The sequence below is a fragment of the Anguilla rostrata genome, chromosome 18, assembly GCF_018555375.3.
Source record: "Anguilla rostrata isolate EN2019 chromosome 18, ASM1855537v3, whole genome shotgun sequence".
In the NCBI taxonomy this organism is placed as follows: Eukaryota; Metazoa; Chordata; class Actinopteri; order Anguilliformes; family Anguillidae; genus Anguilla; species Anguilla rostrata.
In genome coordinates, this window is record NC_057950.1 from 2,345,968 (window position 1) to 2,358,097 (window position 12,130).

Consider the following 12,130-nt stretch of genomic DNA (forward strand, 5'->3'; position numbering starts at 1 on the left):
GCTTTACAGTCCCCGTTCATTTTTGAGATATTGGAAATCATTCGTAGCATAGAAGGAGCTCTCAGTGGGCGATCGTGTTCCAGTTGTCTGAGGGTTCCCGCAGAGCGGGATTAAGTCGAAGTTGTCCTTGATGCTTAACGTCCTCGCCGTAGTTTTTCAGAGAGCAGTTGGTTCAGAGAGAAGCTTCTTTGGAACGAGCGATGTGTTGCAACGCAAAAAACTGGATATGTGATGCAGGTTAGAGGCTTTTTCCTGTCTGAACTGTCCGGAGCGTTCAGCCATCTTCTGCTTCTGTTGTCAAATATCATAAGGCCTACCTGGTTAGAGACAGGAGCCATTATGCAAATGGTGTCTTGTTCGTCCTTTCAGATTGCTGAAAAAAAGGCATATTTAATGTGTAGCTACCATCTCTAGGCAGGTCATATGTTTATTTAAAGCATAAAGTACCTGACCTCGGGCGTAAGAGTTGGGGAGCTCTGTGCGTGTGTGTGTGTGTGTGTGCATGTGTGCATGTGCATCTGCGTGCGTGTGCATGCGTGTGTGTGTGTGCTTATGTGCATGCGTGTGTCTGTGTCTGTGTGAGCGTGTTTGTTTGTATGTGTGTGTGTGTGTGTGTGTGTGCATGTGCATGCGTGTGTGTGTGTGACCGTGTGTGTGTTTGTGTGTGTTCATGCGTGTGCATCCGTGTGTGTGTGTGTGCTTATGTGCATGCGTGTCTGTGTCTATGTGTGAATGTTTGTTTGTATGTGTGTGTGTGTGTGTGTGTGCGTGTGTGCGTGCATGCATGTGTGTGACCGCGTGGGTGTGTTTGTTTGTGTTGATGCGTGTGTGTGACCGTGTTTGTGCGTGTGTTTGTGTGTGTGTGTGCGTGCAGTCTCTCTCTTTCCCTGTTCAGCAGTGGCTCGCTCTCCCATTCTCATGGCTGTAAGCTGTCTGTTAACAGGTTTGACTTTATCGATTCATACCCAGTTATATCTGTCTCAGTCCTCTCTGTGTTATAGCAACTCTCCCCGCCTTAACATCACCCGGCGCTGACATCCTCTGTTCTCCCGAGACCTCTCTCTCTCTCCTATCATCATCCCTCTGTCACTTCCTGAAGCCCGCGTCTGTCTCATACCACGTCCTGTCCTCTCTCTCCCTCCCCCCCTACCGCCGAGACCGGGTCTTTCATCAGAAACGCAGCGTCTGTTCCAGCTCGCTCTCTGTCATCTTCACCCCTTCCGACTGCACCTCCACAGTCAAGATTTACAGCCCCTTTCTTTCCAGAACATTTTCAATCTGCTTCAGTTTGTTCAAAAATAATAAGCCTTTCTTTGCCTTCTGAACCACATAAAAAGGGAATATTGAGGAGTGGGCAGGGCAATCATATTTACATATTAAGACGAAAAACTGAATGACTTAGAAACAGACATATTTACAACTTTGTTTCTCATCAACTCTTTTTTTTTCCTTTTCTACATTGATAACTCTGCAGTGGAACAAGGAGCTGAAAGATTTTCTGAAAGGTTAATGCTAATAAAGAACAACAAGCAAAATAAGAACAGCTGCTTTCATTTCCACATTCCTGTTATTTTCCCCTTTCCAGTGTAATACCCCTTTACTTGACTCTGAATGACACAAAGTGCACGGAACACTCGGTGTGTTGTGTTCTGAACTCCCACTGAAAAACGCACAAGGCCCGTTCTCTGCTCGAACGTGTCACTCAAAAGTAAATAAAAAAGCGCTGCGGTGGTAGATTGAATGTGACCCAAGACTGACAGAGTCTAAAAGTTTCATGACTGTGAGAGGAGAACTGTGAGAGAGAATTCATCTGAACGCGTCTTGAAAGTTTTTGAGGGCGATGGCGGTCTTGGAAGGTTACGAAAGCGCTATTGAACGAGAGAACTGTTGTTGTCTTCCAGACAGGTTGTAGCGCAGACGAGATCGAAACAATGTCGGAGAGGGAGCCTGCTGTCTTTCCCCTTTAAAACATGCATTGGTTGACCTTATTTTTTCCCTGTGCTGGTATGAGACAGTTACTTATGTTTCCTGGAATCTGTTTCATCGAGTCAGTTCTACAAGGCTGATTTCTGTCCTAGAGTCTCATGTGGCTGAACTTGGCTAATTTGTGTTGTAAACCAGTGAAAGGAGAAACTTTTTTTTTTTTAAGGCTTGCAGGTTAATATTATTGTGTCATTATCCACAGCAAATTATCTAATGAATCCTGGGAGGTGACTTAAAAGCAGCTGGTCGACATTTAGCTTTGTTTTGATGTTTTGTAACTTAAGAAGATTAACTGGAACAACGGCCAATATTCATAACGACTGGAGAACTTCAGACGCAACAATAATATAATCAACAACAAGTGGGTTGTGAGTTGTGTTAATAACACGTGTTACTAACTTTCACTTTGCCTGTCCTATATAGGGTGCATGTGGGTTCAGCTGTTTCCATGGTTACCTGCATTGAACCCAACTGCCTTTAAAATTTTAATAGGATCACAGCCTGGATTGCTGATTGACTTTGCAGTGACAGAACTGGTGTTTTGATCTACCATTCTGGTCTACCATTCCATCAATAATAAAGATCAGGAGATGTCACTATACACCGTATGTAACATATATGACGCAATACACATTTTCAGTGTATATATATATATATATATATTTACTGACACCTGACTTTTGTTCTGACTACATGAAGGTTACTGTCTGCAGCAGAATGGACAAACTCCCCAACCCTGAATATTGGTCATTGTCTAGGGATGGCTTGTTCAGTGAAAGGCTTCACAATTAAGCCCATCAGGGGCACCACCTGGAGATCGCTACATGCGAGCTTAGCGTCGCTGGGGCCCTCTGTGTACGGCGCTCTGACCGCAGACGCGCTGCGCTGGCGGGATAGCGACTGAGCGAGCCTTTCTCTCCTCCCGTGTCTCCAGGTTTCCCCCCGTCAGCGAGAACGCCCCCGTGGGAAAGGTGGTGGGGGTCATCCTGGCGGCCGCCGTGAACCAGACCATCTTCTACTCCATCGTGGGCGGGAACGACGAAGGTGAGCGCCGGACGCTCCGCTGCTCATTATCGCCAAGTCCGTGCAGCGATTTCCTCACCTGGTTTAACATAATAGCATAGCATAGCATAACGTAGCATAACATAACATAGCGTAGCATAGCATAGCATAGCATAACGTAACATAACATGACATAACATAGCGTAGCATAGCATAGCATAACATAGCGTAGCATAGCATAACGTAGCATAGCATAGCGTAACATAGCATAATATAACATAATGAGGAGAACAGCCCAACAATGTTCGTTATTTTCCTGACTAAATTAGTCCTCTCATTACCTACAGACTAGATAGTATCTAACACTGTATCAAACCTTGTCTTGAAAATACCCAGAGTTTCTGCCACTACTACGTGACCTGGCAGGCTATTCCACACACTGCCTACTCTCTGCCTGAAAAAAATTCTTCCGAAAATTATTTTATATTCACCGTTAAGAATCCATAAACTAGCATTTGTATTATTTTATCAACGAATTACTGTATTACATACATTTTACATACATTACAGCAGTTTGCATACATCTTAGTTCTGCCTTTGCATGTCAGTGTCTCCTTTTTTTTTTTTTTGGGGTGGGGGGGGGGGGGGGGTGGGAGATTAGGACTGGGGGATGCATGATGCTTCATTTCAAAAGGTTACAGCTAAAATGTCAACTGTGACCAGGACTAATCATCATTTTGCTTGACTGTGTAATTAGCTTAGCTGAATTAACTTACATAATCAGAGACGCTTTCTCTTTTTTTCAGAAAATGCAGTCACTGTTTTCTCGGTAACGTTCAGTCGACACGCGGTTAGCAAGCCGTCCCCTTAGCAACAGTGTGACCGTGGGGCCTGTTCTCTAAATCCGCCATCCGACCAAATCCCATCTCGGCCTCTCGGTCGCCATCTCGGCCTCTTGGTCGCCATCCCGGCTTCTCCCGCCACATCTGGTCGAGCCGTTTTACCAACAGTCTTTTAAAACTACACGGCAATATGTAAATGTGCACAACAATATGCAAAACTACACAGCGGTATGTAAATCTCCACAACAATATGCAAAACTACACAGCGGTATGTAAATCTGCACAACAATATGCAAAACTACACAGAGATATGCTTAACGACACAGCGATATGTAAATCTACACGCCAATACACAAAACTACACAGCGTTATGTAGAACTTTACGCCGATATGCAAAACTGCGCAGCGATATGCTAAACTACACAGTGATATGCAAAACTGCGCAGCGATATGCTAAACTACACAGTGATATGCAAAACTGCACAGTGATATGCTAAACTACACAGTGATATGCAAAACTGCACAGTGATATGCTAAACTACACAGTGATATGCAAAACTGCACAGCAATATGCTAAACTACACAGTGGTATGCAAAACTGCACAACAATATGCTAAACTACAGCGATATGCTAAACTGCACAGTGATATGCAAAACTGCACAGCGATATGGGAAACTACTCAGTGATATGCTAAACTGCACAGCGATATGCGAAACTACTCAGTGATATGCAAATGAGGGCAGCCTGGGAGAAGCTGCCGGTAAACTGGCGGACAGGCCCCTGCCCTTGCGAGAGGAGCTCGGAACCCCGGTGTCGTCCATTAGATGCGGCTCTCTGACCCGCCATTACCCGTTTCTCCTTCTCTGCCTCTCCGTCCTTCCGCTGAGCCAAGGCAGGCGCCCTCGTGTTCTTGAGGGGTCGCTCTCTCGCTGGTCTTTCCGCGGGGGGTCCGCCATTAAGCACAAACCACTCTTCGTTTTTTTTTTTTTTTTTTAAGTCCCATCAAAAGGGTATTTCTGCCTCGACGCGTGTGTCCGTTTTTTTTTCTGTGTATGGAAAAATGAAACACTTACGCAGGGAATGGGTAACTGTGGTGAACTCATTCATGCCGGGGGGCCAGTGGTGCTATTTTTCTCTTGTTATATTTGCATCCTGTTTCATTATTGTTATTGTAGATGCTGTTTATACGTGGCATGAAAGAGCAGGGGAAAGTCTGTCGCTAGGTAACAGCGGCTTGACAGGTAAAGCAAGCCTCTTCTCGGGCTGAAAGCTCGAGCCAGAAAAGCACTATTGATTTCCGCTTGCCGAAAGGACGGAGAAGACCAGTCATACACGGGAGAGGGCTGATGTATTTATGGTCACCCCCCCCCCCCCACCCCAGATGGGGGGTCCTCAGCAGCGACGCTGTTGGCTCTGGCGGTTATTCTCGCGGCCGAACTGACGGCTGCCGCCATCGCGCTCGCATTTCCGCTGTCCCCCCCATCCCAGGGCACTTCGCGGTGAACAACGCCACGGGGGTCATCGCCACCGCCAGGCGCCTGGACTACGAGAACATCACCGAGTACGTGCTGCGGGTGCAGGCCGACTCCATGGCGATAGTGCTGTCCAACCTCCGCGTGCCGTCCAAAAGTAAGCCCTTCCGCCAGTCCGCCCGTCGTCAGGGATACGGGGGCGTGTCCGTTTCACTGGAAGTCTTTTCAAAATGTCACTCACCATTCCTCATTCTCACACTTTACAAGTGATGTCAACAATCTGACCAGAACGTTCTGCATTTAGTAATCCATTATTTTTCTAACTTAATGTGGTAGATATAATCTGATAAAATTCATCCTGGTTCATAATAACAGAGTTATAGATACCATTTTACACATTTACACAAATATATTTAATTGGAAATGATCTGTGTTGCACAGTGCTCTGTCTTTTGTGTGTGTGTGTGTGTGTGTGTGTGTGTGTGTGAAAAACTCACAATGTTCTCGTGAGCGAATGTGTGAAAACACGGAGGTGAAGACGAGCTTTAGCACTTTGTGTGTGGAGTGCAAACAGAAAGAAAACACACGCTCTACACCTGACAGCAGCGAAAAGCGCCAGGCTCCATTTTAGCAGAACGCTTTCGGACACAAAACAAAAGGCCAACGTGGGGTTATTCCACGTGCAGGAAAGCTAGTGACACAGCAAGGGGCAGGTCAGAAACAGATTCTGATTGGTACAGTAGGTTGACAGACTCATCTGATTGGAGGAGGAGGTGACGGCACAGCCAGCGGCGGGGCCTCTCCTCGTTTAGGGGTACAGGCGGGGGTCTCCCCTGCCGTTACTCCAGCACGTAGGCACCACCCCCGCTTCTTATCGTTCCAGCAGTGTGGAGGCGCTCTCTTCCGAGCCGGGTTCTTCCACGCCAGTAACGGAGGCGTGCGGTAAAGTGCTGGCTCACTCCTGTAGTTCATAGCGCTTCACACACGAGCCCCACGCCCGCTCCAGGAAGCGCAGAGACAGAAGGAGGAGGAGGAAGAGGAGGAGGGTCTCTGGGGTCCCCCCCCCCTCGCCCCCTCATCCCCCCCGAGGCAGGCTGAAGCATTTCTGCGCTGTGATAAATCACATTGTGTTCGCTGCACTCCCTGTGCGCAGTCTGAGGCCCAGACCCCATGACTTATCATTTTAAGATGAACTCTGGAAAAATGAAAAATGGCTCTTGACAGCGCTCACGCTCATGTGCTGTAATGTATTCACGCTCATGTGCAGGGATGTATTCAGCATTTCCTGCAACATACAGGCACTAACAAGGAGATGAGAGTATTTCCTGTTACGCAGTGCTTTGTGAACAATTTTTAAAATTCATTTTTCTTGTTACATGTGTTCTGTTGTAATATATTTAACTGTGATACTAATTATATTTTCTTTTTATTTATTTTTTGTTTTTTGTTTTGTTTTGTTTTGTTTTGATTTGTTTTGTTTTGATTTGTTTTGTTTTGTTTTGTTTTGTGTTGTTTTGTTTGCAGCAAACACGGCTAAGGTGTTCATCGCCGTCCAGGATGAGAACGACCATCCTCCCGTTTTCACCCGGCAGCTGTACCTGGGCGGGGTGGCAGAGGACGCCAAGACCTTTTCCTCCGTGCTCCGGGTCCATGTAAGCGAGACCCGCACCGCTGGGCCCGGGCAGTGTACAGGAAGGGGTCCTGCATTTGTGTTCAGGCGTTTCACAGACACCCTTATCCAGAGAAACTTACGCGGGTCCTGCGTTTGTGCTCAGGAGTTTCACAGGCACTCTTATCCAGAGAGACTTACGCAGGTCCTGCGTTTCTGTTCAGGCATTTCACAGACACCCTTATCCAGAGAAACTTGTGCGGGTCCTGCGTTTGTGCTCAGGAGTTTCACAGACACTCTTATCCAGAGAGACTTACGCAGGTCCTGCGTTTCTGTTCAGGCATTTCACAGACACCCTTATCCAGAGAAACTTACGCGGGTCCTGCGTTTGTGCTCAGGAGTTTCACAGGCACTCTTATCCAGAGAGACTTACGCAGGTCCTGCGTTTCTATTCAGGCATTTCACAGACACCCTTATCCAGAGAAACTTGCGCGGGTCCTGCGTTTGTGCTCAGGAGTTTCACAGACACTCTTATCCAGAGAGACTTACGCAGGTCCTGTATTTCTGTTCAGGCATTTCACAGACACCCTTATCCAGAGAGACTTACACGGGTCCTGCGTTTCTGTTCAGGCATTTCACGACACCCTTATCCAGAGAAACTTACGCGGGGCCTGCGTTTGTGTTCAGGCATTTCACAGACACTCATCCAGAGAGACTTAAGCAGGTCCTACATTTCTGTTCAGGCATTTCACAGACACCCTTATCCAGAGAAACTTACGCGGGGCCTGCCTTTCTGTTCAGGCATTTCACAGGCACTCTTATCCAGAGAGACTTACACAAACACGTGCAGAGCGTCGGGCGAAGGGCAGAGAGGGATTTAACACGTCGGACAGGTTTGCCGACGGGGGCTGAATTTGCATTGGCTGAATTTGGCATTAGTGATTTTGAAGATTAGATCAGGCTCAACCTGGGCAGAAGTTTTTTTTGTCAGTCAAGGTATTTTGGGCCCTAACCACTCAACTGGTCTTTGCACAAGGTTAGTCTGTTAAATGAAAGATTTCCTACGGCGTGTTGCAGGCAGACCAAAGACCCTGCTTTAACGGAGACGCGTTCTTTAGACTCACATGTAGCCGTGCGGAGGAGGCAGAGGTACGTTTCCCTCGTCTCCGACTGATCTGAAGATCCCGATTCCGTTCCAGTCATCTTCAAGAGATGCGCTGTCATGTCTGACTGTGAAAGTGGTCTCGGATGAGATGTGTTTGATCCAAAATGTCGTTCTGTTTGAATGAAAGTTATAATGAGTTTCAGTCACTTTCGTGGATGCTCTTCCAGGTGTCCCCTGTAGCTGTCTGGCACCAGACAGGTACCATCCAGGGCACAGTGGCGCTGCTGATGTTGAGCATTTTTTCTGTAGCTCTTCTTTCATCTGCTGTTTTTGTCCTGTAACTCGGCTGTTGGGCCTTTTTCCTGCATCTTTGGTGTTTTTGAATTTTTCCTGTATCTTTGTTGTTGGCCATTTTCTATTGATGGTGGACTTTTTTGCCCTGTAACTGGGCTGATATTGGGCTGGACTGGTTCTCTCTTCAGCCTGAGGAGGTTTATTGTCTTTTTAAAATGCTGTGGTATAGGAGGGAGGAGGTGGGTTAGCTCTTCCTAGGGTGACAGCATATTGAATGTAGATATTGTAGATATTGACTTGTGTGAAATGAATTAAAGGATTTGAACTGCAGAAAAAGCAATATACAGACTTACAGATGTTGATTGAAACTGCAGGATAACAAAGGCATAGAAAATATGAAAATATTATGGAAATGTGTGGAAGAGAGATGTAAAGATATGGATATGGGGAAGGAATGAAAGGGTGCCTTAGATATGAGAACATGTGTGTGTGCATATGTGTGCATGTGTTTTTGTGTGAATGTGTGTGGCATGCGTCCTTGCGTGCGTGTGTGCATGTGGGTGTGTGTTGGGGGTGCGTAGGTGATGAAATCAGTTAAAACATGACATACTGTGGGTTATATTTGACATAAAAGTTCGATTGTATTTGGCAGCATCTGTTCTCCTGAGCCCCTGGTGTTTGGCCCAAGATTTCTAGTATTCCAGAGGCTGGCCCTAGATTCCCAGTATTCCAGAGATTGGCCCTAGATTCCCAGTATTCCAGAGGCTGGCCCTAGATTCCCAGTATTCCAGAGACTGACCCTAGATTCCCAGTATGCCAGAGGCTGGCCCTAGATTCCCAATATTCCAGAGGCTGGCCCTAGATTCCCAGTATTCCAGAGGCTGGCCCTAGATTCCCAGTATTCCAGAGGCTGGCCCTAGATTCCCAGTATTCCAGAGACTGGCCCTAGATTCCCAGTATTCCAGAGACTGGCCTAGATTCCCGTATTCCAGAAGGCCCTAGTTCAGATCAAATGTTAATCCAGTGGCTCCAGTGCCTCAGTACTTCCTATTTCACTGAAAAAGTTCTCTGAGAAATTATTTTTCTGAACTGCATTGGTATTGGACGCTGTTATCAAGGTTGTGTTTTGAGTTGGGGGTGTGGGGGAGGTGGGGGGTTGTGTAGGTTCTCTGGAGATTTCGGGTTCGTATTTATTTTTGAAGGCCCCGCTGACCTGTTGGTATTTTACAGAGTGAAGGTCTTGGAAATGTGTGTTTTTAAAAGGGTTTCAAAAGTGGGTTATGCCTTCCAGTTCTAAAAGAGATCCATACTGCTGTAAGCCAGGGAGGCGAGAGAGGAGGTGTTGGGAGAGATTCTGTAAACCAGGGAGGAGAGAAAGGAGGTGTGGGCAGAGATTTTGTAAGCTGTGGAGGAGAGAGGAGGCATTGAAAGAGATTCCGTGAGCCAGGGAGGAGAGAGAGGAGGCGTTGGAGGAGAGAGGAGGTGTTGGGAGAGATTCTGTAAGCTGTGGAGGACAGAGAGGAGCTGTTGAGGAAGAGATGTTGCAAGCCAGGGGGGAGAGAGAGGAGGTGTTGGAGGAGAGAGGAGGTGTTGGAGGTGTTGGGAGAGATTCTGTAAGCCAGGGAGGAGAGAGAGGAGGCGGTGGGAGAGATTCTGTAATCTGTGGAGGAGAGAGAGGAGGCATTGGAGGAGAGAGGAGGTGTTGGGAGAGATTCTGTAAGCCAGGGAGGAGAGAGAGGAGGCGTTGGAGGAGAGAGAGGAGGCGGTGGAAGAGATTGTGTTTCTCACCAACCCTTTGATGCCACAGAGCTGGTCTGCTCCTTGTCACTGATGGCAAGCGCTAGGCTGTTTGACAAAGAGCTGTGATGTCATCTACAAAGGTCACATCTGTCAGACATGGTAGCACACATGAGCATTAGCACGACATAACCTGTGAAGTGTGAGTGTGCACACATTCGCCCATACACACACACACGCATGCACACACTTACACACACCAACACACACACACACCCACACACACTCACACCAACACACACACACACGCACACACACACAATCACACCAACACATGCACGCACACACACAAGATGAGGTGTGAGTTACTCTATATAACATCAGAAACGTATATACAAAGTGTGGGGCACAGCTTTGAATCCACCAATTCACCCTCCCCCATAGCAGACACTGTTTAGCTTATTCAGAGGTTAAAGTAAATAAGTAGTAGCCTAGCTGGTGGTGTCTTGCATTTTAATGGTAACATTATCGTAGCAAGAGCAACTTTCTTCCTGCCTCAGGCCAAATGACCTGAGTTTAGCCAGCAGGCCGGTTACTGAATCTCCTTTACTGTTCCTGCTGGCATGAAAGTGCTCTCCTGCTTCTCGCTCCATACTGTCGCTAACTTATGGACCAGACCTGGGTGAAATATGGGTTTCAAGTACTAACAGCACTGTGTTATTTTCAAGGACAAGTATTTGTTTTAAATAATGAGACTGTAACCGGAACCCTACATCAAAGTTCCCAGGGTTGAAATCGTGAAAGATGGAACACAGAACGTTGCAGAGCTTTACATTTAGATTTCAAGATGCTTCTTTGGATCGCGCGTGGAAGTTAACGTCTAAAGTTGGCCGTTCCAGAACGTCCAGTCATCTGTTCCTGAGCCTGAAAGCTCCTGAGTTCCTGTTTACCAGATCAGCTTAAGCAGTGTGCTCACTGTGGACGTTCTGCGTGTCTCGCTTGTTTAAGCTAACCAAATGTGCCGATTGACCTGCATTGATTAGCCTGCATGCCCGCTGAGTGTGCTGTGCTACAGGCCTGTAAGGAGATGCTTCCTCTCGTTTGGGCTCCACAAGTCAGTTCAGCACAACTCCCTCCTGTGAGTCTTTAGGAGGACAGGGGGCTGGGGGGGGGGGGGTGAGTGGGGGGCAGCTGATTCCTCCTCTTTTGGCAGCTGTCAGGCAGGCAGGTCGGCTGTGTTCCGGCACAAACCCCGGGTGGCCTTCGGGTAAGCCACGGTCTGCCTCTCTTGGACGGATGCACAGCTGAGGATGAGTCTCGGCTGTGCTGAGCTTGAGCTACCTGAGCTTTAATTAGCCCAGGTGTGTGTGTGTGCGTGTGTGTGTGTGTGTGTGTGTACGTGTGTGTGTGTGTGTTGAGTCCACCAGGCCCTTTACTGAAGCACAGACTGCTGAGCTTTGAGAAGGAGAGGCTTCTGTCATCAGTCTCTCTTGGCTTTTTTTTTTAATTGGTTTTTTCTTTTCTTTTTTCTTTGATTACTCACCCTGGGAAACAAGGAACGAAATGGCCACTGGACCCCGTCAGCCATATCAGCTGCTTATTTATCTTCTTTCTCGTCCAATCACCACCCGGGATGGTGGCCACACCCACCAGCCTGCCATGCCTATTTTGTTGGCGGCACTGGAAGCGCCTCTCAGCAGACCAACCAGTCAATCAATTGATCAATCAATCAGTTGATCAATCAATCACTTTTATTTTTTATGAAGCACTCATCACAGGGTGTTGAAACTGTCATGTGTACTGAACTTTCCCATCAGAGCCACGATCTCAGCCATCAGCAGCGTTTCCTAGCACGATTAGCACGATTAGCAGGCACAATGTCGATGTGCTTTAAGGAAGTTTTCACCTGCTGTCTCCAGGCGTTAACATAAACGGGTGCAATTCGAGAAGCGCCATTTGGTACCAGCCTTGATAAATCACGCCTAAATGACTCATGAGCACATTTCACTCTCTGTCCTCCCAGGCTTTAGCCAGCCGTGCGTTTGTAACTCCTCAAATTAGCCGCACGCGCGTTTGGACCAGCGC

The 12,130-nt window shown here is 47.4% G+C and overlaps 1 protein-coding gene across 1 annotated transcript in view; it reads left to right on the forward strand.

Moving 5' to 3' along the window:
- The window catches only part of LOC135244743 (protocadherin-15-like), a 187,824-nt gene that overhangs the window by 151,052 nt on the left and 24,642 nt on the right, over positions 1-12,130 (forward strand). The window contains exons 27-29 of the mRNA XM_064317270.1: positions 2,918-3,027; positions 5,317-5,457; positions 6,825-6,952. Of these exons, the coding sequence (XP_064173340.1) occupies positions 2,918-3,027; positions 5,317-5,457; positions 6,825-6,952 (379 nt within the window). The remainder of the gene's footprint in view (positions 1-2,917; positions 3,028-5,316; positions 5,458-6,824; positions 6,953-12,130) is intronic.